The sequence below is a fragment of the Sciurus vulgaris genome (assembly GCF_902686455.1).
Source record: "Sciurus vulgaris genome assembly, chromosome: 16".
Taxonomy (NCBI): Eukaryota; Metazoa; Chordata; class Mammalia; order Rodentia; family Sciuridae; genus Sciurus; species Sciurus vulgaris.
In genome coordinates, this window is record NC_136477.1 from 52,830,284 (window position 1) to 52,857,851 (window position 27,568).

The 27,568-nt window shown below is 51.9% G+C and overlaps 2 protein-coding genes and 1 long non-coding RNA gene across 4 annotated transcripts in view; 1 reads left to right on the plus strand and 2 right to left on the minus strand.

Annotated features, from left to right (window-relative positions):
* On the minus strand, nucleotides 1-16,373 carry ITIH3 (inter-alpha-trypsin inhibitor heavy chain 3). Its single transcript, XM_079115755.1, has 21 exons — nucleotides 16,236-16,373; nucleotides 15,537-15,557; nucleotides 14,583-14,749; nucleotides 14,388-14,492; nucleotides 13,669-13,831; nucleotides 12,682-12,795; nucleotides 11,404-11,529; nucleotides 11,056-11,172; nucleotides 10,628-10,796; nucleotides 9,732-9,857; nucleotides 9,308-9,489; nucleotides 7,224-7,409; nucleotides 6,998-7,137; nucleotides 6,147-6,301; nucleotides 3,802-3,834; nucleotides 3,568-3,603; nucleotides 3,295-3,408; nucleotides 2,234-2,438; nucleotides 953-1,125; nucleotides 646-757; nucleotides 1-224 (listed from the first exon to the last, which is right to left on the minus strand). The coding sequence occupies exons 1-21, from the start codon at nucleotides 16,326-16,328 to the stop codon at nucleotides 95-97; spliced, it is 2,667 nt and encodes an 888-aa protein (XP_078971881.1). The 5' UTR covers nucleotides 16,329-16,373; the 3' UTR covers nucleotides 1-94.
* LOC306646907 lies at nucleotides 9,872-22,204 on the plus strand. The gene is made up of 3 exons (XR_013759998.1): nucleotides 9,872-10,599; nucleotides 19,457-19,589; nucleotides 22,047-22,204. It is a non-coding gene; the product is annotated as an uncharacterized lncRNA (long non-coding RNA).
* Nucleotides 20,923-27,568, minus strand: part of ITIH1 (inter-alpha-trypsin inhibitor heavy chain 1) — a 14,722-nt gene continuing 8,076 nt past the window's right edge. For both annotated transcript variants that reach the window (XM_079115694.1, XM_079115695.1), the window contains 10 exons: nucleotides 26,518-26,657; nucleotides 25,560-25,714; nucleotides 25,461-25,475; nucleotides 25,055-25,075; nucleotides 24,642-24,722; nucleotides 24,427-24,540; nucleotides 23,204-23,405; nucleotides 22,213-22,385; nucleotides 21,327-21,438; nucleotides 20,923-21,170 (listed from right to left, as the gene is read on the minus strand). In XM_079115694.1, coding sequence (XP_078971820.1) covers nucleotides 21,041-21,170; nucleotides 21,327-21,438; nucleotides 22,213-22,385; nucleotides 23,204-23,405; nucleotides 24,427-24,540; nucleotides 24,642-24,722; nucleotides 25,055-25,075; nucleotides 25,461-25,475; nucleotides 25,560-25,714; nucleotides 26,518-26,657 — 1,143 coding nt within the window. In that variant the 3' untranslated portion in view covers nucleotides 20,923-21,040. The remainder of the gene's footprint in view (nucleotides 21,171-21,326; nucleotides 21,439-22,212; nucleotides 22,386-23,203; nucleotides 23,406-24,426; nucleotides 24,541-24,641; nucleotides 24,723-25,054; nucleotides 25,076-25,460; nucleotides 25,476-25,559; nucleotides 25,715-26,517; nucleotides 26,658-27,568) is intronic.

Below are 27,568 nucleotides of genomic sequence, written 5' to 3' on the forward strand. Positions count from 1 at the left end.
TCTGGTTTCCATGTTGGGCTTTATTGTCCCAGGCCCTCCCACAGGCCCCAGCCTATGCTCCTGTTCCAATCTCAATAGGAGGTGGCATGTTTACTCAGAACAGGTTGGGAACAATATAGTCAGTGTGGACACCATCAATCAAGCCTTCCCCATTGTTGTGGACAAACCAGCAGACGACCTTTGTGCCAGTGCTGGCGTCCTTTCTGTAGTCTTTCTGGGAACCCCTGGGAGAAAAGAGAGAGGTGCATAGTTAGTCAAGATGGCTGTGGCATGAGTCTAAGACTGGGTACAGTTGTGAGTTTAGAAATCCTTTGTGTGTGTGTGGTGCTGGGAATTGAATCCAGGGTTGCACAGATGCCGAGCAAATGCTCTACCACTGAGCCAAATCCCCAAGCCCTAAGAATTTAGAAATTTGAAGAGTCTATAACTCTTTGGCCAAGAATGAGGTCACGTGATTATTCTTTCTAGGGAGCCGAGGTTGGGCTTTTCCCTGATTGGGAGGGGCCTAAAGGGGGTCAAGACATCCAAAACAAGAGTCCCCCATAGAGAACAAGAGCCCTCCAGGCAAATACATCTGGGCAGAGAGCGCTCTTTCTTCCTGTCTTGTTGCTGGACAGGGTGAGGGGGCCCGAGGTGTCCCCTCACCTTGTGACGGTCAGCCGATGGTTCTTCACCACCATTGTGGCGTCTGGCTTTGTGGGATCAGAGCCTGGGTGGATGTCAGACACTTTAAAGTCAAAGGGGTGGAAGAATTGTCCTGGAAATGAAAACACACCCTGTCAGCCCCTGCATGACCATGGGTGACGTGGCCTCTGGCCTTTCAGGATTGATGCAGAGGCTGAACAGCTGATGGGGCGTCATGAGCTGGGCCCAGCGTGACTAAGACAGCCTGTGCATGTATTTCCCATGCTGCCACATGGCCTGAGTAGCCTGCCTTCCGAACACTCCATACCTAGCAGCCCATGTGTCTGTGCTGACATCCGGTGACTGTCCACCACATAGAAGCCTAAAAAGTCATGGTGATCTGGAAGTTTCTTCCACACCTGGTGCAGGACAACCACAAAGGTCACCCCATCGCCAAAGGAGATCACCATGTTCTTCTTCCTGTTGATTGTCAGGGATAGCCTAGAGAGAAGAAGAGGTGGCTGTGGAGTTCTTGGCCACAACCGAGGTCATCTGAATCAAGGGCATCTAGCAAGGTCTTTTGAGCACATGGCAGCTAAGAGCACAGATTCCAGGCACTGCCTCAGGAGTGCTGGAAAGAGGATGCCTCGTGCCTGCCACCCTCCACAGAGTGCAGCTTGACTCTTCTCTAAGCAGGAGAGAGGGCCATCCTGGGAGTCCAGAGGCCTGGGGCTCCAGCTCAGCCACTGACTTCCTGTGTGACCTTGGGTAGGTTGCACCCTTTCTCTGAGTCTTCAGTGGGAGTAGCATTCCTGTCCTACCCAATAGGCTCTGGGGGATCTGAAGATAAAAAAGGCTAAGGAACTTGGAAATTAACAGCTTTAGCCGGGGAAGATGTGAGTGGGGGTAGTTGTTATTATTACCTAATGTTTTTTTTTTTAATTTAAATTTTTATTTAATATTTTTTGTTTGTTCATTTGTTTTTGTTTTTTCTTTGTTGTTGTTTTTATTTTATTTTATTTTATTTTTTAATGGTACCGGGGATTGAACTCAGGGGCACTTAACCACTGAGCAACATCCCCAGCCCTTTTTTTGTATTTTATTTAGAGACAGGGTCTCACTGAGTTGCTTAGGGCTTCACTAAGTTGCTGAGGTTGGCTTTGTACTTGTGATCCTCCTGCCTCAACCTCCTGAGCCACTGGGATTACAGTCATTCACCACTGTGCCCGACTTTATTTTTCTTTTTTTGAAGCTGCTGAAGCTGGTCTCAAACTCCTGGGCTCAAGAGATCCTCTCCCCTTAGCTTCCTGAGCAGCTGGGACTATAGATGTATACCACCCAGCATGGTTTTCATCTAATGATTTTATCCAGCCAGCCTGTCTCACAGAGAGTTCTACAAACTATCCAGCTGCTAATTCTGCCTCTGATATGGTCCCCAGGTGTTGGCTGGGGGGCACTGTGGTCACCTTCCCCGAGGGACTGAACTCTGAGGCTACCAGTCTCTCCTATGACCTGTGGATATTTGGTCTTGGGATTGGTACAAATCCCTCAAGAGTCCCCCTTCCCTCAGGCTGCTGCATCCCTTAGATTCCTAGCTGGAGGACCTTACCCATCCTGTGTGACTGCAACTGTGTCCAGCCAGCTGAAAGTGCTTGACCCAGCCCCATTCCACAGGGTGATCTTCTCTGTTGTCACCTCCATCCGGAAGTCCATCTGAGTGTTGGTAATGCCCAGTTTCCCAAAATAAGTCTTTCTGGTGTTGGAGGCAGAGCTGTCTCTCTTGTCTCCAATGATCTGCCCGTTAACAGTGAGACCTGCCAGAGGGATGGGGCAGGGACAGAGACCAGCGAGACCTTTTGAGTTCAGGCTGGCCTTGAAGGAGAACCTTCCCCTTTAACCACACCTATGGAAGGGTGGCAGGTTGGGACCCCAAGGAAAGACCAGGACATCAGAGCCCAGCCCTGTCTGCTCCTGGACACTTCAGATCTATATTGTGCTGGGATATTGTGGATATACCTCTTGCCTGGGTCTGAGAATGTTCTTCAGAGAAAAAACTGTTCTCCAGAGTCAGGCAGGGTCCTGCCCCCAGCACCAGGCTACCGGTTTCCTCTAGCCCTCTCTACTAGCACTGGGGACTTAGTCTGGCTTGCAGCCCCCCTCCCCCACCTTCTGCTCCTAGAGTTCTCAGCATATGAAGATGAATAAGCTACAGGGCAGAGGAAGGAGACCTGGTTCCTGAGCCCACCTTGAAGTAGACCAGATACCCTGGCCCAAAAAACCCTTGCCATAATTAAGTTTCTCTTCTTGTCAGAAAGATTTTTACAAAGGGTGTCAATAGGATATCAGTAAAAACTTCTGCAGAGGGCATATGGTTTTTAGCTTCCTCTTTTTTGTAAATGCCAGGTTTGCAGGGAAAAAAAAAAAAAACCTATAAAATTTCTGTCTAGCCTCAGAATATGGAACTATCATGTAACCATCCCACTGAGTATAAATCTAAAGAAATTTCCAGCTTCAGGGTCTAGAGATTTTTAAGCATGAGCCCCCTCTGGACTGCCACAGCCTAAAATAAACCTCCTTCCCGAAAATTCCTCAGCGTCCAGACTCATCTGTCCTACATCAGCCTGACAGCTCCAGACTTCCCCAGGAAGAACCCCGGCCTGCAGCCCCCACCTGTGACTGGGTCCTGGATGAGGCGCAGCACCGTGCCCGGGTCTTCATCAATGTTGAAGCAGAGGGTATCATCTTTTTCTGGGACTTGGATGATGAAGTGAGGGTCCCCATCGACTGAGGGCACATTAAAGAAGGGGCTGGCTTTCCCAGGGCCTCTCACTGTCCCAGGGGCCTCCTCTGGCCTCCTGGCCCCAGTGGGCTGGACTTCCAGGTAGGCAAGAACACTATACTCAAGATCCTGAGCCTTGTCCCAGGAGGACCCAGGGAACTCACCATAGTAGTAGGGATTTTGAGGAGGCTGGTAGCCAACTGTGGAGCAAAGACAGGACAGAGCCAAGTGAACAGCCCTGGGGAGGGCCAGGAATACTCCCCCATTCCTCCCCCTCCCCTGCCACCCTCCAATCTCTGCAGGACACCTTGCCCATCTGCCTGTCTTCACTGATTCAGGAAAGATCAGGAAGGGGAATGGGGCAGCAGAGATGGCTACAGCAGGCAGCAAATACTTACCAAGGTAGGCCATGGAAGGGGTCACAGATACAGCTAAAAAGAAACCAAATGGCAGTTGTGAGCAGTCTTGGGGTTCCCTCCTGCTCAACTATGTGCCTTATGCCTGTCTTGGGGTTACTGGTCCCCAGTGGGATCCTAACTCCAGCATATAGAAAATGGGAATGTGACCACCAAAGTTGAGGCTTTATAAATGGGCACATGCCCAGGAAACCCCTTTACAGGGCTGGAGGTGATAGGGGTGTCGCTTTAATGCTAAGAGCATTGCATTTTTAAGATTTTTTTATTTTTTTGGAGTTGTAGCTGGATAGCACGCCTTTATTTTATTTGTTTTTGGGGGTTGGTTTGTTTGTTTTAATGTGGTGCTAAGGATCCAACCCACTGCCTCACATGTGCTAGGCAAGTGTTCTACCACTGAGCCACAATCCCAGCCCGGGAGTATTGCATTTTTATGTGGCTAAAATGAAAACCATCAAGTCACCAGTTTTTCTCTCTTGAGTAATACTCACAGCAGACATCTGTCCCCACCCTTGGCCTTTCCAGGCCTTAGTTGGCGTAGGTCGAACCCAGATTGTTGCTCCTCAGTAGTAAAACACCTACCTCTTATGGGTACACACATGCATGCACATATACACAAATGTACACGTGAACGTGCTTGTGCCAGTGACTATGTTTGCCAGGGCTGCTCTCAGGGGAATGTGGTGGCCCACCCTGACATGCTCCTTATCGATACAGGTGGGGCAGGCTGGCAGGTGAGGAAAATGTCCTGCCTGGAGATGGTGGGCTGGTGTGGGGTGAGGTTCCAATTTTACAGTGAGAGAGGTGCAGAGTACCCCAATTGCCAGCGATTTCCCGCATGGGTACTGGGCCCAGGCTACCCAGGCCTAAGTCCTAGATCAGCTACCTACTGAATCCTTGAGCAAATAGACTTAACCTCTCTGTGCTTGTTTCCTCACTATAAAATGTGATTCATAAAAGGAATCCCTTGGGTGGTTGCTGGGGAATGGAGTAGAACTGCCTGATGTGCTAAATTGCTAGTTTTTACAGGTCACAGAATACTCTCAGACTGATTATCTCGCCCTGGGCAGAGAAAGCCACTCCTAAGAAACTGAGGGGAGGCCTGAGGCTCAGAGGGGAACAGAGTCTGGTCCATGGTCACTCATGAGTTGGCAATGACGAGCTGGACCTGAGCCCAGATGTGCTGAGCCTCCCCTGACTCTGAGCTGAATGTCCCCACTGGCTTGGAGAGACATCTTGGGATCTGTCTCCTTCCCATCCCAGGTTGCCCACCCAATCGCTGGCTGAAGCTTATCTTCTGCATCACCAGGTACAGTGAGGAAGGAAGAGGAGAAATGTGTTAGAAGCCATAGACTACTGGTCAAGTCCAGTGGCCTGAGCAGGAGCCAGAGCTTGCTTCTGGCCAGCAGCAAGCTTTGTCCCCAGAGTGTCTCTTAGAACCAAGAACTCCTGGAAGACAGAGACCTGGCCTGGCCCGGCCCACTATTTGCTAACTTTGCCTCTCAATGTCAAGCCCCGTATTCTGCGCCCAGTTAACAATGGGCATTTGGGACCCCTGAAGAGTGCAGTCTGGGATCTGGTTGAGGAGGCTTGATCCTAAACTCCAGTTCTCAGGGCCTCTTTTTCTCACAATCCTCAGGTGCCTAGTAACCTGCTCCAGGCCTAACTCTCAGATTGGAAGTGCTAATTGTCTAACTGAGCCCTTTCATGCTGTGGCCTAAGTCCCTTCTTTGAAATGACCAATGGACAGTGTGTCTCCTTGACTCCATCCCTTGAGAGACTTAGAGGTTCCTATTTACCCCACACCCCACTGTCCCTGCTAACTGCTTCTCTCTTTCTCTTTCTCTTGCTCTATCTATCTATCTATCTATCTATCTATCTATCTATCTATCTATCTATTCTCTATCTACCTATCTATACACATATCTGTGTGTGTGTGTGTGTGTGTGTGTGTGTGTGTGTGTGTGGTCCTGGGGATTGAACCCAGGGAGACTCCACCACTGAGCTACAGTCTGGCCTTTTTTTTTTTTTTTTTTTTTTTAGATATGGCCTCACTAAGGTGCCAAGGCTGGCCTTGAACTTATGATCCTCTTGCCTCAGACTCCAGAGTGGCTAGGATTACAGGTGTGCACCACTATACCTGACTGACTGCTTCACTCTTGCCACACCACCTTCCTGATCCCTTGGCCAGTCTCTCTTCTAGTGCCCCCTGACCTGCCCCTCTTCAGGAATTCTGGTCTCCCTGGCCTGGCCAGCTCCTCTGTTGGGTTCCTGGACTCAAGTTCCTAGAGGGAGGCCTCTGGGTTCTAGCCTCTTCTCTCTGTGCCCACCTTCCCCAGGCTTGTCGGCAATGGCTGTCTGGTCCTCGTTGTCCTCAGGCTTGGTCACCACCATGGAGGTCAGTGGAGTCACAAAGTGGTACTTGAGGGACAGGTCCAGGGCCTGGGCTGTGAGGCGCTCCTTCTCCTCCCCATGGGCCTTCTTGCTGTGAAGTGGAAGCCACTCGGGTCAGCCCAGAGAACAGCCCCTGCCCGCCTTCCCCTTTACTGACTCCCATAACCAGACCAGGATTCCCAGAATTAGCCAGGGACCCCCCTCTCCCCAATTCCCACAATGGGGGTGCCCAAAGCAGAGTCTGCTGTGGCTCAGAAGAGACGGATTCACCAGCCCCTGGAGCATGTGACAAACTCTGTTTCCTTTCTGGGCCTGTTTCCCCACTTGTAACATATAAGGAGCTGGAAATGACCACTGCAGTGACCGTACATGACAGTTTCCGTGTGTCAAGTGCTCAGATGGGCCAGACCCCATCTCAAAGAAGATGGGCACTGCCCTCTACAGTGGGCCCAGCTCCGCCCTCTGGGCACTGGGGCCTAGATCCAGCCTTCGGTTTTGTTCAGCGTCACTGTCACTGGGTCATGCCGGATGCGGGGAGCTGGGTGCAGAGGCTGCTCCCATCCTCGAGGACCTGTCAGGCTGCTGGCCTCAGCAGAGCCCATCTGCTTGAGCCTCAGGATGACAGGTACACATTTCCTTCCTCTTCCAAGAAGAGGGCAAAATAACGGGGACGGGCATGGGGGTACCCTTCCTCAGTGCGAGGCACGGGGCAGGCACAGATAGGTGCCACGCAGTGCCAGGTACCCAGCGTAGGGCCTGGGTTTTGTGAACGGTGGGCCAAGGTCACCGTTTCTCCAGCAGCTGCTCAATGGTGAGGTAGGCCCAGAGCCGCTCAATGTAGTTCCCAAAAATGTAGTCTCTCTCCTTCAGGGCCTCCTGCATCTCCTTCATGTCCACCTCTTCTGTGAAGGTCAGGTCATTGAAGGCCTGGGGTGGGGGTTGAGAGGAGGTGAGGGTTTTGAGGGCTGGAGTCCATCAGTGCTGACCCTTCTAGGCCCCAGGTCCCTGCTTACCCCTTGGCCCTTCACATCTGCCTTGAAATTGTTCACGTCTTCATCTGCCAAGCGCCCAGCCACCACGATCTCAGAGCCGTCGTAGAAGTGCTGGTAACTGTTCTGGGTGAGGTCCAGGATGGCATTCTGGGGGTACTCCATCTGTACGCCTGTCAGCAGCGGGTTAGCCACCTCTTCGTAGAAGCCCTGGAGTCCAGGTCAGAGATCTGGTCATCTCAGGACCCCAGGGCCAGCATGGGGCTGACTCTCAAGATGCCATGACATGGCATCCGGACCCCTGGGGCTGAGTGGGTCCTGCCTCCTGGTTTTTACTTCTGTGTGGCCTTGGTTGGGTCCTTCAGTGTATGGGTGCCCTCCCTCCCCTCCCCCATAGAGACTGGAAGAATAGAAGGAAGGGACAGAGGGGCTGCGGTTGTAGCCCAGTGGCAGAGCGCTTGCCTAGCATGTGTGAGGCCCTGGGTTCCATCCTCGGCACCACATATAAATAAATAAAAGGTTCATCATCAACTAAGAAAATAGTTTTTGCAAAAGGAGGAAGGGACAGAGTTTTTGGCACATAGAAAGTATTCAAGAAATGAACTGCGCATGGTGGGACACCCCTGTAATCCCAGCGGCTCGGGGGCCTGAGGCAGGAGGATCATGAGTTCAAGACTCGGCAACTTGGCGAGGCCCTAAGCAACTCAGCGAGACCCTGTCTCTAAATAAAATACAAAATAGGGCTGGGATGTGGCTCGGTGGTTGAGTGCCCCGGAGTTCAATCCCCAGACCAAAAAAATAAAAAATAAAAGTATTCAAGAAATGTTGGTTGGAATGAAAGAAGGAATAAAGAAAGGGTAGAGAGGCTGCCTAGCTGGAGGGGTGCTGTGTGTCAGACAGATGGGAGGGAGGCATCGGGTCCACATGCAGAGCTAGAGATGCCAGGGGGAGACTGCCAGGTGCAGCAAAGAAGGAGAAAGAAACACAGCACCGGATTCTCAGTGAAATCAGAGTCAGATAAAAACCTTTTTTTTTTTTTTTTTTAAATAAGTATGCCTGTTATGGGTTGAATTGTGTACTGTGTTCCCCAAGTTCACAGCCCTCAGTTCCTCAGAATGTGACCATATTTGGAGGTAGACTCCTTACACACATAGTCCAGTGAGGTCATTAGAGTGGGCTCTGATCCAATATGACTTGTGTCCTTATAAAAAGGGGAAACGGAACACAGACACACACCAGGGCGCAGGGAGAAGATGACTGCTGATGAGCCAAGAAGGGCAGCCTAGAACAGACCCCTCCCACACAGCCCTCCGAGGGGAACCAGCCCACCACCAGCTGGATCTTGGACTTACAGCCTCCAGAACTGTGAGATGAGAAGTTTCTGTTGTTTAAGCCACCTGTCTATGGCCATGTACTTTGTAGAGTGGCCCTAATAAGCTAATATCATGTCCCATGCAATACTGGAGCATATTTATATCAATATTATCCATTACTTATCAAAAGTTTTTATTTATCCTGTATTTGATCTGGCAATCCTGCAGAAGGAGCAGGTCTGTTCCGTGTAGCCCAGGAGAAAAGGAGAACCATGATTGATGGGTAAGAGCAACCAGAGCCGGGCACAGTGGGACACAATTGCTGTAATCCCAGTGGCTAGGGAGGCTGAGGCAGGAGGATCATGAGTTCAACGCCAGCCTCAGCAACTTAGTGAAGTCTAAGCAACTCAGTGAGACCCTGTCTCTAAAAAAATACAAAAAAGGGCTGGGGATGTGGCTCAGTGGTTGAGTGCCCCTGAGTTCAATCCCTTGTACCGCCCCCCACCAAAAAAGAGGCAACCGGAGGTAGATTTCAACCCCAGAGGAAGCTCTTTCTTTTCTTTTTTTAATATAAACATTTTTAGTTGTAGATGGACACAATACCTTTATTTATTTATTTTTCTGTGGTGCTGAGGATCAAACCCAGTGCCTCATGCATACTAGGCAAGCGCTCTGCCACTGAGCCACAACCCCAGCCCCAGGAAGCTCCTTCTGATACCTGAAATTGTCACACAGAGGAGGAGCTGAGGAAGTAGCGAGTCCCTCATTCCTGGAGGTGTGCAAGACGAGACATACCTGCAACTGCAAGTCAGCATCCGAGTCTTCATAAATGCGTCGGGCAAACCCCTGGTTCTCCAGGGCCATGCTCTCCAGGAAATTAAAATTCAGATTGTTGCCAAAGCCCAGGTTATACAAGGGGAACTTGCCCCCAATGGCATTCCGCACGTTCTCCTGGATCCTTTCAGGCCTGCTCTCACCTGTAGAGGGGTGTATTCACATTCCAGCCACCACCCTGGGGACCCTGTGCACCGCCATGAGCCCTTGCCAGGGCAGGTGGTGGGAAACCCTGGCAGAGGGAGGCAGGGTCCTGCCCGTGAAGGGCCTCACCATCTGTGGGGGACCCTGAGAAGAGCTGCCTGAGGTCTTACAGTGAGCTAGCTTCAGAGCCAGGAGGGTAACCAGGCACTCACCCTGGTTCAGAGCCACCCAGGCCCCTCACCAGAATTGGCATCCCCATCTGTCAACATGATGACAATGGAGGTGCTCCTCTCAGGGACGAGGTTTTCCTCCCGGGCCTTGTTCAGCATACTGATGCCCCTCAGCAGTCCATCATTGAGGTCGGTCACTGTGACACAGACAGAAAGCACTGTGGGAGAGTGTTCTCAGGGTGCCAGGCCAGAGGATGCCCAAGCAGAGTAGGTCAGGACAGAAGGCCCCGCTCAAGTGCCAAGAATCCTGTGGGCTCATACATGCCGCTTCTCAGTAACACTCTCTGAATGAATCAGTGGGTGAATGAACAAATGACTTATGCTTTTTTTTTTTGGCACTGGGGATTGAACCTGGGGGCACTTAACCACTGGGCCACATCCCCAGGCCTTTTCACTATTTTATTTAGAGATTTAGAGTCTCGCTGAGTTGCTTAGTGCCTCGCTAAGCTGCTGAGGTTCTCACGATCCTCCTGCCTCAGCCTCCCAATCTGCTGGGATTACAGGCATACGCCACCGCACCCAGCTATGACTTATGCTTTCACACGGGGATAAGAGGGCTGCCGGAAGGACAGAAGCATATGGCAATTATAAAGTTAGTTTGGAAAATAATCAGATGAACTCGTCGGGAGGAGAGGGGAGAAGTATAGATGTCATTTTCCACAGGCAACTGGACCAAGAAGAAGGGTGCGCTGTGACCTGATCTTGCTAGGACTCTTGGGACACCAGGGTCATGGGTTTTGAAGCAGAAAGAATGATTTCCCTTGACCATGCCCACGGACCATCCATTCCACCTCTACCCCACACAAAGGTCCACGGGGATGGGATCAGCAGAGGCTCTGACACAAGGCCGGAAGGAAATGCTGCTCAGCAGAGAGAGGAGTAAGTTTGTTCTCCCCTCTGCTCTTACTTCCTTTATCGTGAATGTTCTTTACAAAGGCCCTGGCCTCCTGAAGATTCTCGGGAGTGGCTTGGACTAATCGGTCTTTCCACGTGGTCACATCTCCACTGAACAGGATGAAATTCAGGTAGTCATTCTCTTTCACATCGTCCAAGATTTTGAGAAGGGCATCCCTTGTCTGGGGAAGAGAGAGACAAGTACACAAGAAGTAGGTGAGGTCTCTCCACAGGCCAAGGGTCCCAGAGCCCCTACTGTCCTCACCACAGAGCATTGACTAAGACTCTCCCCACAAAGTGGGCAGAGGCTTTGAACCTTCTTATATCCTGCCACCTCCTCCTCTTTCACCAGAACTACTAGCATTCTCCATTTAAAAAAGCAACCTCTCCCTCCCCACAATCCTCCACCTCACACTCTGCCCCTTGTGCTGAGGAGCAAACCTGTTGTATTTTCCGACCCGCCATGGAGCCGCTGACATCAATCACAAAGACCACATTCTTAGGCACCACCGGAAGACCTCGAGGTGCAAAGAAATGCACAAAATAGCCATTGACAATCTGGAAAAGGGAGAGAAAGACGGAGGCTTAGCCACAGCACATGGGCTTCTCTTGCAGGTAAAAGATATTTGCCACCCAGGGAGAATGTAACCCTGGATCATCAGCTGTCCCAAGTCAGGTAGAGAAACAGCCTGGGGCTGCAGATGGAGAGAGATGGTGCTAGATGCGGCCCCCACCCTCTCCCTGCCATGATGCTGAACCAACTCACCCGAGGGAGCCATTGGCACATACCTGCACGTTGGCTGGAGACTCTCTGTTCACGTCATAGGTGATGATGAGGTCTCCGTTGAGGAGGGAATCTGAACAGGTTGGGCACGAGCGCTGTTGGTCTAAGCTGGGCTTGAAGGACACATGACCCTGAGGGACAGAGATGGAGGATCTTGCTCAGCTTGGCCAGGGTTGTCCACTAGCAAACAGCCCAACAGAGCCCTCACAGGGAGGAGCCCTGAGGAGGGCAGTCCCCGTGGATACAGCTGCTCACCGTGCCCTGCCTCTCTGAACACCTCTCTCCTCCTGGGAGGGAGATCAGAGCCTCCTAGGAAGGTGCCAACTTTCTCATTCAGTCTTTTAGCTCCCTTTTGACTGGGTTCCTACCCTTATGCTTAGCCGACCTTGAAGTTCAGCACCCAGAAGCCACTGAGGGGAGAGAGTGTTGCCCCATGTAAGGGAACTTCATATTGGGTGGTTTTGCGTGTTGCTAGAGGAACGGGGAGAGAGAAGGGAGGAGAACGGGAGTGGAGGTCCCTTCTGCTACCCAGGCAGGGATGTTGCCCTGAGGAATAATGTGGCTGTCAGTGTGAGCACCTTGCAACTCACCCTGGCGGTCCTACATGACTGAGGTTAGTTGTTTATATAAATGTTTATTTATTTATTCATTTTAGTATTGGAGATGGAACCCAGGGATGCTTTACCACTGAGTCACATCCCCAGCCCTTTTTATTTTTTATTTTGAGACAGGGTCTCACTAAGTTGCCTAGAGCTTCACTAAGTTGCTGAGGCTGGCCTTGAACTCATGATCTTCTGGCCTCAAACTCCTGAGTTGCTGGGATCACAAGCATGTGCCACTACAACCAGTTAAACGTTTATTTATTCACTGTCTACGACCAGTAATGTCCCTGAAATAGCTGAGGACCTTGGGGACCAAGAATGAGGTTCTCATTAATCTTCCACCCATTGTGGAAGATGTGGAGTCAGCAGATCTAGCCTCAGTCTCCTTATCTGTAAAACAGGGACAGTAACCCCTTCCTGTCCAATTTCCAAGGTAGAATAGGGCTGGACTTTATAAAATGGTTCTTCTCTCAGCTAGTCCCCAGTGCAGCTGAGACTCCAATTCCTTTGGCATGTTATTTCCAACAGCCTCCAACCTCCCAGGTGGCCAAGGAAGAAGCTTGATGGCTGTCCCCGACCCCAACACATGCTTGCGTAAGCAATCTCTGGGCTGCAGGCCTGTCCTGCTGGGACCAGCATTCCTGTCCCCTGCACCCCAGGTCTGAGAGGCATCTATACCACCTTTTTTCCTGAGAAGGACTTGGTGAGGGCGCTACCCAGGAGGTCATTGGTGATGAATGAGGCCTCAGCATCCAGTGTGCTGATGCCCTGGGGCTCGAAGATGTGTGCCTCGATCTGAAATGACCAAAGGAAGGAGATGTCACTCAGTGACAGTGCAGAGAGGCTGAACTCGGGGACAAGACCGAAGGAAATAAGATGGGTCTATGATGGTACAGGGACCCTCCAGGGCAGTCCCGAAGGCTAAGCCTGGTGACCCCCACTGGGAATGTGACCACAGGGGCTTGTGAAAGGCACTCTGACCCAAAAGTGTTTCTATTATCTGCCATGTGTGTCCCCAAGTTCCACCACTAATGTATTTCTTTTGGCCTTCAGCTTTGCTGCAGGTAAAATGCACTTGTCCCCAGTTGCAAGCACTGCAGAGGGCACCCTGTGGTGTTGTCCCTGAGGGTTCAGCTCAGCCTCTTCCCCGTGGCCCCCAGTTGCTATAGTCAGAGGAATTTTAATCTCTATAGCCAAATGGTGGGGCCACACCCTTTGCCTTCTTCTTCTTTTTTTATTTTTATTTTATTATTTTTTTTAAATATACATGACAGTAGAGTATATTCTGATATATCATATATACATGGGGTATAACTCCCCATTCTTGTGGTTGTACATGATGTGGAGTTACACTGGTCGTGTGTTCATATACGAACATAGGAAAGTGACGTCCCCTTCATTCCACTGTCTTTCCTACTCCCATCCCCCTCCCTTCCCTTCATTCCCCTTTGTCTGATCCAGTGAGCTTCTATTCTCCCCCATCCCATTATTGTGTGTTAACATCCACATATCAGAGAGGACATATGGCCTTTGGTTTTGAGGATTAGCTTATTTCACTTAGCCCGATAGCCTCCGGTTCCAGCTTTTGCCTTCTTGACCCTGCTCTGAGCTCTGCCCTCGGGGCCCTTCCCTGTTCCCCCTGAAGTTCCACCCGGAGCTGTTGATTACCTCAAAGTGTTTGACCAGTTGCTTGGGCTGGACCTTAAGGTACATCTCGTATTTTCCCTGGTGCCTCTTCAGTAGCTCCTCGTAGGTCAGCTCAAAGATGACATTGCTGCCTGCGGCTACATTGACTGAGACTGTGAATTTCTCCAGCTTCCTCCCAGAGGCTCTGGATGGGGTGTGAGACAGTGCTTACCCCAAAGATTGCACAAGCCCATCCTTCCTTGGCTCTGGGTCTCAGCCTTTGGTTAGGAAGTCTCTTAACCATTCTGAGCTTCAGTTGTCCCAACTTCAAAATGGAACAATGAAATATTATAGGCATTTTTTTTTTTTTTTTTTTTTTTTTTTTTTTTAAAGCACTAGGAATTGAACCCAGGGGTGCTTAACCACTGAACTACATCCCCAGCCTTTTTTTACATTTTTATTTTTTGCAGTGCTGGGGATTGAACCCAGGGCCTTGTGCTTACAAGGCAGGCACTCTACCAACTGAGCCATATCCCCAGCCTACATTTTTATTTAAAGACAGGGTCTTGCTAAGTTACTGAGGCTCGCTTTGAACTTCTGATCCTCCTGCCTCAGCCTACTGAGTTGCTGAAATTACAGGCGTGTGTCACCGGGCCCAGCATGGGCACATTTTGCTATAACAATAATAATAGCTGCTGCCTGCATTTCTGAAGGCTTTCACAGCCCAGAGTTCTCCCCAAGCCCTGGGGGTTCTCACTTACTTGACCAAGCCAGCTGTCTTGCCCTGGGACACAGCCTTTTCGTACTGTTTCTTAGCGACTTCCTTCTCCTTAATGTTCCCAGGGTAGGTGACACCATCAATGGTCCTGCAGGGAGAGAGAGTTTGGGGAAGAAGACGTCACCCTGGGCTAGAACCCCCTGCCAAGCTCAGAGTCAGCAGCCATGGTGGCACCCACAAGGTGAAGTTGGTGATGAAGGCTGTCTTGGGCAACTCCACATCAAAGGAAACCTCCTTGGCCTTATCTGCGTTGTTGATGGCCTTTGTGGTGACGACATTGTGAGCAAAGCGGGAGGTCACCTTGCAGCTGATCTTGGTGCTGTAGACCTCGATGCCGTCCACAGCCTGTGGAAGAGACAGGCAGAGATCAGAGGGTGGTGACCTGCCAGACTGTGGCACTGGGGAAGCAGGTCTTCAACCTGGCTACTTCCCTTCCAAATGCACCCTTGCAGGTTCTGAAGCCCCTGCCTGGTAAGCAGCCCCTCGGCCCTCCCAGTCACTCACATTGAAAGCCTGGGCAATGTCCCTGGTCCATATATTCGACTAGTCACCATGGTGTTCCTCAGGAGAGCCCTGCCTCCTCTGTTCATCCTGAGCTTCAGTCACACCGAGGTTCTGTTCTTGCTCCCACCCAGGGCTCTGTCCTAACTGCCAAATCTTCCTGCAGATCTTTCTCACTTCACTCTCTCTCCTACCACACACCACCCCAGCCCACCTCCTGTGTCCTTTGGTACTTCTTTCCCATGCCAAGGGGAGTTCCCAGACACCCTCTTTCCAACAGGAGTGATGGGCCAAGGAAGATATCTGGGGGTAAACACAGTACAAAGATGCTTCGGGAAGGGGTGAAGGGGCTGCTTCATCGTGTGATCCCAGTCCCACACACCAAGTGTGTGGGAAGAAGGGGTGGCCGACAGGGCCCTCTTGAGCTACCTCCTATGAGGTCGGAGTGCCGTGGTTGTGGGTGCCCTTTCCCAGGGGTCTTGCATCACATGGGGCTCTGCCCTGGCAGAGGGCCATGAACTGTTTGCTAGCTGTGTGGGACCTGCCACTATGACTTATACCTTTAGGAATTGGGCAACCAGCTTCAGCCCGCCCTGCCCCACTTGGCCCCTGCCCTGGTAAAAGTTCTCACCCCTCCTGGGAGGCTCCGTTTCTGCAAAAAAAAAAAAAAAAAGAACAAACAGAGAGATCAGGCCAAGGGCAAGGCCACTGTGGCCTGGGAGCAGTTTCTGGGCTGGGGCCAGAGACAAGGGGTGCCCCACCACACACACCCTTCCAGACACAGGACCCTCCAAGGCCACATGTCAGAGTAGGATGGACTCTGAATACATGGGAGATACTGAGGTCCAGAGAGGGGCAGTTCTCCAGGTCACCCAAGGAGCAGAGGAGGGAGAAGGAGACCAAGGACTCTCTCCATGCCCCACAAATTCCAACTCATTCTGCCACTCATTCTCTTTAACCTGGCTTCCAGGCCTCTTAGGCCTCTTTCCAGAACATCCCACACCCACCACAGCTTGTAGGGCTCAGCTCAACATTTTGTAGAGACTTCTGCCCCTTTCTAAGATGGGCATTCAGTGAGCAAGAAGTCAGGGTGTATCACCCACTTAACACATGGGGAGACTAAGGCCCAGGAAGTTCTAAGCTTCTTGCTCCGGGCCAACCAGCTGGCTAGCTTAAGCCCTGGCTAGTGTCCCCAAGGTCCAGCACCATTCCAGGAGCTCAATACATAGCCCTCTGCCCCCTCTTCATCATACCAGAGGACTTGCCCAGAGTGGGGCCTTCTACCCATTTGACCCCCAAGGCCTTAGTGGCAAGAAGGGGGCAGACTCACCCCAAGCAGCCGGAGCGGGCTTTTTGGGAAGCCAGAGACTGACATGCTGGAGAGCAGAGCCAGGATGAGGCAGGGCCACCAGGTAGATGCCATTGCTGAGCAGGCAGGCCTGGCCCGCCCTCCTTATATCAGCCAGGCTGGTGTTTTCCGAGCAGGGTCAGTGACCCTCAGCTTGGGGCTGGAGCAGAGAAGGCAGGAAGCTCCTCCGGGAAATGGTGTGAGTGGATGTGTCTGTATGAAGAAGGCTCAGTGGGTGTTGACAGTTTTGGGGCTTCGCTCCTGACAGGCCAGGGACATGGAGGTCCCAGAAAAGCAGAAACTGTCGAGCAGGCCTTGGGCACTCATGGTGTGGGTGATGGAGACAGAGCGTGGAGTTCCACTGAGCAAAAGCCATCTATCTCAGTGTTGTGGCCCCTTGTCCTCACCATTTGCAGGGACCCTGGTCTGGTGACTGGATCACAGCCCCGCCCCTTTCAAGGCAGCAGGGGCATAAAACCAGACCATTACTCTTAGGCTTAGACCTCCACGGCTGAACCCCTTCCTCATTACCCTACTGTAGTTCTCAGGGTGTTAGGTAGTAGCTAGCAATGAGCAGCGAAATGCCGGCAAGATCACAAGAGTTCTTTAAATTACGGTCTTCTTTAGACTACTTTAAACTACTTTTCTGAGAAAGGAAAGGGTGATAGTTGATTTGTTGAAAATAAACAGAAGCCAGGGACCCAGTTGGAAATCATCTTAAGAGAAAAAGATTAGGACTGGGGTTGTGGCTCAGTGGTAGACCACTCGCCTAGCATATGTGAGGCACTGGGTTTGATTCTCAGCACCACGAATAAATAAATAAAATAAAGGATCATCAACAATTAAAAAAATATTTTAAAAAAGAGAGAAAGGGATTAATGGGATTAAAGGGATAACTCTTGACAGGGTCCATTGAGGTTGATGTGAAGCTAGGAATTATGGCTATTGGAGTCTCCAATCATCTGGGAAGGAAGATTCCTTTAGAAGCGCAGGCACACTGAGGTAACTTCTGGTTAGCTACTGACCCCAGTGCCCACATTAACATGGGATTGATTTGCAGATGAAGCCCCCATAAATAGGCTGGTCAGTCCTGGATGACAGTTCTGGAGAGGACCAACTAAGGTCAAAAACTCTACCACTTGACGTGAAGGAGGAGTTGAACACCTGATGGGCAAAGAGTGCAGAAGGTGGTCCCAAGCTCTCCCAGTAAACATCAAACAGTAATAAATTTGGGGACAGCATTGTCTCCTTTGTCATTCTTTGTTTGGAGACAGCCTTCTCTCTCTCTCTCTCTCTCTCTCTCTCTCTCTCTCTCTCTCGTGCTCTCTGCTTGAGCCTCACTTTACTTTCACTTATAATAAAGTTCTCTTGCATGATTTTTGGTGTCTGACTTCAAATTTTCTTTCATCAGAACACAAGAACCGAGGTTTGGCGTTTCAGTTCCCTGCTTTTCTGCGACAAGGTGACCGGGAAAGGGGCAAACCCCAAGTCCTGCGACCCAGCCCTCTAACTTGCTTTTCTGAACTTACCCTTCTCCCACTGGCATGCCCTCTTTCACGGCCCGTGGCATCCCTCATCTCTGCCAGCCTCAGGGCCTCTCCTTCAGGAGCCTTTCTCCCTCTTCCCCTAATGGGCTACGCGGCAGCCATGGTCCGAGCTCCAAGCTCCTTGAGGGCCCCCCTTGGATTATGATGAGGTGAGGTTTGTGCGCTCAGCTCTGACAATCTCCTCTGGACCCAGAGCTCCTGGAAAGCAGGGCCATGTCATCATGATCCACTTGGTGCTTCCCAGGGCTCAGCCAGAGACTGGACATACCGCAGCCTCTTGGGGAGTCATTCCTCTAAATGCCACTGGGGCTCTAGCACCCAAGACAACGGGAGCTTCAGAGGCAGGACTTGGACCCTCCCTAAGGGGGATGGGACCTCCTGAGCCACACCGGGGCCATGCTGGTCCCCAGTCTCTTCAGGACAGCTGCCACATATCCACCATCTCCATGGCTTCTCTGAGCGAAGCTGACCCTGTGACTCTTCCCCTTGGCCTCCTGCTGAATGGAATAGACAAGGACACCTGGGCACAGGACAACTAACTTACAGATAGTTCCATGGCCTTGGCCAACAGTTCTGGGACTGACCGTGAGAAGTACAGAGACAGTTGGTTGCTGGGAGCCAGGAAGAGAGAGAGAAGGCAGAAAGCAGAAGTTGTGAGGCAGGGGATGCCACAAGGAGGCCATAGACTAATGACTGGAAGTGGCAGGAGCCACAGAACAATGACAAAGGGAGTTGACAAATCAACAAAATGATGGAATGGAAGTCTAAGGGTGCTTTGACACAAGGGATGAGTTTGGTCAGTGAGGGGTGGCAAATCAGGATGCTATCTTCCTCCTCTGTTGCTGAGGGATTGCCGTTCATGCCGAGGCCTGGCTGGGCAGCGCCTGCTCTTCTCAGGCCCCCCAAATCCTGACACCAACCTCCACAGGCAGCGGGCATCAAGCTCAGGCTGGGAGACCAAACCCCATGGGTGCTGACACCTGGAGGTGGAGGGGAGACCCCAGGAGCTGAATCTTTTGTTGATTTTTGCTTTGTTTTCAGCACCTCTGGTCACTGACCACTGTGGGGCTGGGCTGGGGCAGGACTGTTGTCTTGCTCACATTACTCAATGGCCCCAAGGCTGACTATGGAGTTTCTCCAGCTAGACCAGTTTCTCGTCTAAACCAGAGGCGTTTTAAGAAAGGGACAATTTGGAGTAGGGATTCTGAGGCCGCTTAAGAGGCCCTGAGGAGCTTGGCATGGTGGTGCACGTCTGTCATCCCAGGCACTTGGGAAATTGAGGCAAGAGGTTCTCAAGTTCAAGGCTGTCCTCACAATTTAGTGAGAACCTGTCTTAAAATAAAAAACATGAAGAAAGCTGGGGATGTAGCTCAGTGATAGAGTAACCCTAAGTTCAACCTCTGCATTGGAAGAAAGAAAGAAAGAAAGAAAGGAGGGAAAAAAGGAGGGAAGGAAGGAAGGAAGGAAGGAAGGAGGGAGGGAAGGAAGGAAGGAAGGAAGGAAGGAAGAAAAAGAGAGAGAGGGAGAGAGGGAGGGAGGGAGGGAGAGAACCCGAGGGATGCCTGGGGTCTTGGAGAGAACCAGAGCCATCATGCAGGACCTAGGATTATACAGATTCTGAGAGATCTTCAGGCTCACCCCAATTCCATTCAATAGGAGGTGAAGACAAGGCCCAAGCTAACAACACAGCCACCTGTGTCCCAGTCAAGTCCCAACAAGAACCAAATTCCAACAGGCTTTGCCCATCTGCCTCCCAGCAGCTATTGAGAAACCCAGGACACTGTGGAAGGTGAGTTGTCTCTAAGCTTGGGTGGCTTGCTCACAACTTGCTGCTGAAGGGTTCTGAGTCCCCAGACCTGGGGCAGTTATTTTATTTTATCAGTACCAGAAATTGAACTCAGGGGCGCTTAACTACTAAGCCACACCCCCAGCCCGTTTTATTTTGAGACAGGGTCTCACTAAGTTGCTTAGGACCTTGCTAAGTTGCTGAGGCTGGTCTCAAACTCATGATCCTCCTGCCTCAGCCTCCTGAGCTGTTGGGATTACAGGGGACAGCCATTGCACATGACCTGGGGCAGCCTTTGACTCAGCATTTGTGCTCTTCATCTGGGCCCTGAAAACTAATCCTTGTCCTATCTGGGACCCTGTAGCCCCCATTTGCAGCAGGTACTGGGCAGAAGCAGTTGAGAAAAAAGGAGAAACTGAAATGGAGTTGGTAGAAGCCCACCCATGTTCACATGAAGGGTCAGGCTCCCTTGTGTGTGGATCCATCTCCTGGCATTCTGAGACTGCATTTTGACTGGATCCCCAGGCCAAGCCAAGGGAAGGAGCCCTGGTGGGGTGATTCTGGACATCAGTGTGAGTAGACAGTAATGTTAGCCACAGTCCCCAGGCCCATGCATTCCCAGCTTTGGCGAGGGTTGTCTCTGCCGCTGGGAAATACCAGGCTGTCTGTCAGAGGTTGCCAATCCCCAGCAGGGAAATGGGGCTGAGGTGGAGCCCCTGACCCCAATGGTGCAGTCTCTTGTCCTTGGCAGACTTCTTTGGAACCCCAAGACGATCCAGAATCAGTTCTTCCAGATGTTCATTTTAAGTTATCCAGAACCAAGTCCCACTAGGCTTTGGCCATCTACCTCCCAGCTGACTGGAATATTCCTGTGTGACAGATGCTTGACGCGAGTTCAAGTCCTAGGCCTACTGCTGGTAAACTGGGTGATTTGGACAGATTACCTAACCTCAGTTTCCTCAGCTATAAATAGGCATGGTAAAACAAATTTAAAGAATTCAAGTAAGGCACTTAGTACCTGGCTATTGGAAGCTCTGGATCAGCTGGGACCACCCGTGCTGCCAAAGCATCCTTGTTTCCCTGAGTGTGCAGGGCTACCTGTGTGCAAGGGATATCGGGGAGCCTCAGAGGGCAGAGCATAGAACCAGGCAGCTGCAGAGGACAGGGTGCGGTGGATGGGGGCAAAGTTGATGGGGCTCCCTTCCCAGCCTTGGACCTGCTTTTCTCATCCCTGGGTTTGCTGTGATTCCTGAGCCCTCACGGGTGGAGTGGGGGGCAGCATCTCAGGCTGTTTCCTTGCTGTACTCCTTCCCAAAAAGCAACCAGCTTTGGACTGGACATAGCTTCTCTTTAATGGAAGTCTTAGGGTGTTTGACACAAGGGATGGGCTTGGTCAGGGAGGGGTGGCAGATCTGCTGCGATGCCAAGGGAGAACTGGTGTGAGGTGGGAGGGCTCAGAAGATGTCAGGGACAATATAGTCAGTATGAGCTCCATCGATCAGTCCAGCTCCATTGTTATGGATGAACCAGCAGGATACCTCTGTCCCATGTCGGGGGTCCTTGCTGTAGTCTTTCTGCGAGCCTCTGGGGACAGACAAGTCAGCTGAGGTCACTTTTGGAACCTGGCAAGGTTGCACCTCCCCAGGAAGCTCCCCAACCCCTGTGATTCCTGGAAGAAGGTCCCAGCAGATAATAGAAAACAAAAAGCAGCCAAGGGCAGAAGGGAAGCAGCTCACCCACCTGGTGACTGTCAGCCGGTGGTTCTTCACCACCATTGTGGCATCTGACCTTTTGGGATCAGAACCTGGGTGGATGTCAGACACTTCAAAATCAAGGGGATGGAAGAATTGCCCTGGAAAGGCGTAGTGGAGGCAGAAGTTACCGTCAGGAGGGATTGCTCCTGTCTTGATTGATTGTTTTTGGTAAATCTTGGTATCAAAAGCCATCTTAGCTGACTAGCAGATATATGTCCGGGTGGTCCTGTCTCCCGTTTTGTTTGTTTGTTTGTTGTTGTTGTTGTTTTGGGTACTGGTGATTGCACCCAGGGGTGCTTAACCACTGAGCCACATCCCTTGCCCTTTTTTTGGTATTTATTTAGAAACACAATCTCACTGAGTTGCTAAGTGCCTCGCTAAGTTGCTGAGGCTGGCTTTGAACTCATGCTCCTCCCGCCTCAACCTCCAAAGCTGCTAGAATTACCGGTGTGCACCAGATTGCCTCCTTTCTTTTTAACCAATTCCAGTCTAACCAATCTGACTCAGGAGAGAGGTTTGAGGGGCAGGTGCCCACAGAGAGCAGGATCAAGAATTGGCCACACATGTGCAGTATGGCTATGGGTCCACCCCTCTCACAAGGTCCCTGGGAACTCTCTGGGTCTTTCTGTTTGCTAACTAGAGCTCTCTCCTGCCCCTTTCTCCCAGGCTTACTTAGGTCTTTGTTTCACCGTGTGTTGAATCACAGCCTTTTTGAGGGACAAGACCCTCATCACCAGGACAGCCCACCTGAACCCAAGCTCTGAGACCTGGAGGCCATGTTGGAGATTGACCTGTCTTGGTGGTCCAGGACCTAGGAGCACACTGGCTTCAACATCCAGCAACCCCAGCTCTGCCCACCTGGCTGGACATACCCAGCAGCCCATGTGTCCGAGCCGACATCCGGTGGCTATCCAACACATAGAAGCCCAGGAAGTCCTGTTGGACGGTACTCCCTTTCCACACTCGGTGCAGGACAACCTCAAAGGTGGCCCTGTCATCCACGGACAACATCAGGCTTCTCTTCTTGTTGATGGTCACCACTATCCTGCAGGGCCAAGGTGTCCATCAGGGCAGGAGCAGCTGCACTGTGTTCCTCCTTCATTCAGTTGTCCTAGTCCTCTGGGACCCAGCTCTTATGACCATCCACAAGCCTTCATCCCCAGATGTTTGAGTGTTAAACCCTCCAAGTCCTCTCTCTTGTGTTGCTATTGTTCAAGGCTGTGTCAACCCCTCTACACAAACTGCATCATTCTCACTCTAATCTCCTGAGGACCAAGGCTCAGAGAGGTTAATTAACTTGCCCAAGATCACACTGCTGGCTAGTAGTGGAACGGGGACTTGAACACCAGCCAGTCTAATATCAGTCTGTGTTCTCTGACTCATTAACTATGTCTTCTACCCCAGACTCACTCACTCCACCTTTTTCTATAGCTCTGCTGCTCAGAATCAGGCTCTGAGGCTCTGCAGAGTTTGTTGAATAAATGAATGAGTGAAGGAAGGAACAGTCATGGGTCAAAGCAGATTATGACAGGTGCCAGATGGGAAGCCCAAGAGAATGCTGGGATTCCGCAGAATAAGAGAGTGCAAGGACTTCAGGGAAGAAGTGGCTTTTGTGTTGCAGCTGGATGGTGAGCTGGCTTTGCTTGGTGGAGACTGGAGTGGAATTCAGCGTGAGGGCCCCGGGGGAGTATGGCCTGGTGTCCATGGAAGGCGGATGGATACAGAGCGTGATCTGCCTACTCAGGCCCCATGGACACTGCTTGGGGGATGTGGGATCCATAGGCTCAGGCAGCCCAGCTGGTGCTGGGCGCTTTGGTCTTTGACCCATGTCACCTCCCTTTCTTCCCCTTCCAGTCTAGTTACCCATCGTGACGCAGCGCAGCCTGGTCACTCCAGGAGAACACAGGCCCGCCCTCACCGGCATTCAGTGTAATGTTCTGAGGGGTCACTTCCAGCCGAAATCCTGTTGCAGGGTTTGCAATCCCCAGTCTCCCGAAGTATGTGCCCTCGTGCTGCCCGGGACTCCTGGCCTTGTTACCGATGAGCTGCCCGTTCACTGAGAAGCCTGCAGCGGGTGGGCAGGGGGCTTGTCAGCCTTGACTCATGCTGCACCTCCGTCCTAGACAACCCCCCACTCCCCACATGCCACCCCGTCTAAGGTCCTCCCCTCCCATGGGGCTTCGGGATGGTCCTGCTCACAGTCCCATCTCTCCTTCCTTCCTGCTGTGCTCCCTGCCCCTCCAGCCACACTACATATCCCAGACTTAGCCCTGGGCTCTGGGTTCTAAAGAAGGTCTTGCCTCCCTGAGGGCATATTGTGGGCCTGCTCCTTCCCTTGGCCCCAGGCCCTCTCAAGCTCACAACAGGTGCTAGAAATATATTTGTGGAGCCTCTTGACAGAGGCCCTGCTTCCCATCCTCACCATTCCAGTACTCTGAAATTATCATCCAGGAATTTGATCACCTGGTCACCTCCTCCCTCTCCTAACCTGTATGAGGGCAGGGACAGTTTTGGTTTCCACCATATCCTCAGCCCCCTTAGAAGTGCTCAACAAACATGGCAGCTGGATTGACTGGACTGGGAGAAAGATAGGGCCAAGGGATGCTGCGTGCAGGGGTGCACACCTGTTACCCCAGCAGCTCGGGAGGCTGAGGCAGGAGGATCTCAAGTTCAAAGCCAGCCTCAGCAACTTAGCCAGACCCTAAGGAACTGAGCAGCAAACAGACTCAAAAAGTGAAAAATATGGAAGGGAAAAAAAAAAAAAAAAGGCTAGGAATGTGGCTCAGTGGTTGAGCATCCCTGAGTTCAATCTCTGGTACAAAAAAAAAAAAAAAAGAGAGAGAGAGGCCTCCCATTTAAAATGGTTAAGAACATTATGAGGCCCTTCTAAGTGTAGGTGCTATGCTCCTGTGCAGGTCACACATCTATGAAGCCAGTGCTATGTGGGGTCTGGCCAGGGGTGTGGAAAAGAAGGCTGGCAGAGCCCAGTAAAATGGACAGTGCACAGGGCAGTGGGGGCTATGGCCGCATGTGGAGTGAGGAGGAGCCCTGGCTCTGCCCTGTCTGGTAGATGGCATGAGAGTCACCTGTGTCCAGGTCCTGTACCAGGTTCAGGATCACGCCAGGCTCCTCATTGATGTTGAAACACAGTGCGTCCCCTTTCTGAGGCACGTGGATGATGAAGTGGGGGTCAGTGTCCACTGGGAGCACAGCATGGAGGCGTTAGATTGGGGATCAGGCAGGAAGTGTTCAACCAGGCAGGTCCCAGAGAGAGGTGGGCCAGACACTCCCAAGGACTCACCACTCGTCACTTGGTTTGACAACTGCTGGAAGTTGAGGCTGGAGGAAGTCGGGGAAGGCTGGGCCGCGGAGAGCACGAACGCTGTGGGCGAGAGTGACGGCACCAGGGGGAGAGGTGACTGGGCCCTCTTGGAGCTGCCAGTCGCTTTGCTAATGACCTCCCCCAAAGCAGGCAGGCCTGAGGCCACGGGAGCTCTGAGGACGCAGAGCCTCAAGTGCCCTCATCTGCCTCTCAGGTGACAGAGACAGAGGTTTGGCCTGGCATGGTGGGCTAGCCCCCTCTGTCTCCTCCCAGGGACTGTTTGAGGCAATGAAGAAAATGGAACAGGTGATACTCCAGAGGCTTTGGTCAGCCAGAGGGCCAGCAGTGTAAGAAGAGAGGTAGACATGAGTCACCAGGATGGCTGTACTTACTCCTTCTGGGTCCCAGCATCTCTGTAGACCGACAAGGACAAAGAGCACAGTGTCACCACAGAGCCACATACACAGGGCAAGGGGCTTAGCCCACAAGTGCTCCCTGGGCCCAGAGATGAATTGGGCCTGGGCCCAGTCCTTCTGGGGGCCTTAGTCCTCCCCAGCTGTCCTCCACCTCCTCACAGATGCATGCTTGTGTGCGGGGACTCAATGGAGGAGGGCAAGGGGTTGAGTCACACAGGGGCTCACAGGATGCAGCCGTGAGCTGTAGGGCAGTGGTGTCTCAGGAGAAGGAAGGAGCCTGGGAAGGAGTGGGTATAGGGAGCTGGGCACGCGGGGCTGGAGCACATGCCACCTGCCCGGCTATGGGAAGCCCCACACTAAAACCAACACGATGTAAACTCACCCAAGGGCTGAGAATCTGGAAGGGAGGGGAAAAAGAAGAGAATTAAAACCCAGGAGTTTTTTGGCCCAGAGACTCCCCCTCCTCCAACCCTGCCCATACCCTCTGGGGTCTTGTCAATGGTGGGCTCCAGCCCATCATGGTCGGTCATGCCTCGGATGGTCATGGAGGTCAGTGGGGTCACAAACTGATAGTCCAGTGACATCTTTAGGATCTGGGATGACAGGTTGGCCCTCTCCTCCCCATCCACTGTCATCCTGTGGGCAAGACAGATGCTGGCTCTAAGACCCCAGTGCAGGTGATGACAAACCCTCCTCCTTCCACCCAGTCGTTCACTCATTCATTCATTCATTCATTCATTCATTCAACAAACATCAAAAACCTGCTGTGCCCTGTTCAGTGGTTGTGGCATTGGGGGCTTCAGGGTTTCATGACCTCCCACAGAACAAAACCCTGGAGATTGGCAGGGTTGAGAGGTATGTCTTGGAAATACACAGAGAATTGAGCAGTGGTACTTGGTCCCACCTCTCTGGACTTCAATTGCTCACCTTTTAAAGGGGATAAAGAGGGAATTCTGCCACAGGTTTTTGTTTTGTACCAGGTATTGAACCCAGGGGCGCTTAACCACTGAGCCACATCCCCAGTCCCTTTTTCTATTTTATTTAGAGACAGGATCTCACTGAGTTGCTTAGGGCATCACCAAGATGCTAAGGCTGACTTTGAACTCATGATCCTCCTGCCTCAGCCTCCTGAGCCGCTGGGATTACAGGCAAGCACCGCTGCACCAGGCTCTCCTAAATGAGTGTGTTTAGACGCCTTGCAGCCCCACAGTCAACAGCAGCCTCTGCCAACACAGCTCAGTGGTTTCCACAGTGGGCTGTCCCCCAGGGGGACCACCTACACTGTTGACCAACTGGTTGATATTAACTTATTGAGCAAAGCGGGAGGAAACTACATGTGACGGCTTGAACCCTGAAGGCTCAGAACTGCCTTCCCTGTTTGTAAAGCACGGGGGACCCTGGGGTGAACAGTGGCCACTCCTGGCAGCTGCAGGCCCTACCTCTTGGCCAGCAGCTCCTGGATGGTGAGGTAGGCCCAGAGGCGCTCAACGTGGTTCTCCAACATGTGGCCGCGTTCTCGGAGTAGCTTCTTCATCTCTCCCTCGTCCACTAGGCAGGTTGTCTTGAACGCTTGTCCCTCCTAGGGGTCAAGTGGGGAGAGGGGCTGTGCACCATGATGAGCATGACACTTCATAGCCAAGGCTCTGAAAGTCCCATTGTCACCAGGTCTCTGCAGCTTCACTCAATGTCACCCGCTTTCCTGAGCCTGTCCTTGTCCTCATTCATTCATTCATTGATTCAACCACCATCTGGGAGCCAGGCATGGTGAAGGCCCTGGGATCCCATAGGATGAAAGAACCAGGCCAGCAAAGACCCAGCTGTTTCTACTATCATCTTCTTCTCAAGTTCAAGGTGGGCTGCCCCACACAAGTGTGCCTTCTTTTCCTGGCTACAATAATGGGGTCCACCCCTCAAGGGTGTCCAATGGAGCAGGCACTGCATAAGGATATTCTAAGGACAATTCCATTTATCCCACACAACACTCTGCTGCAATCTACCATCATGGTACCAAAAAGGAAAATGAGGCCTAGAGAGTCGGACTCACTTGCCCACGATCAGGGCAGAGCCAGGGACCAGTTTGGCTCTCCTTACTCAAAGCCTGAGTTCTGAACCTTTATCCACACTGTGGACCTGAGTCCATGCCCTGGAAGGCAAGGTCCAGGTCCCCAAACCTGTGACTCCTCCAGCATACATTGTACCATGACCTGGTACGTCAGTAGGTATTCAGGAAATGGTTGTCAAGTAAGAAGGGAGAAATTGGCCTCTTGCTCTCTTGTAGCCTGGGAGGAATGATATGAGCAGTAACAGGTGGTCCATTTGGGGTCTAGCGGTTACAGCTGATAGGGGCCATGTTGACCCTATTCCAGCCTGTCCAGACCCCAGGCCTGCGGTGTGTGTGGCATGGAGGGGGTGGGACTACCCTGGGGAAGGAGAGGCTCCCTAGAGCAGGCAGGGGTGGAGAAAGTGGGCTTGGGGCCTCTGCTTGCTGTC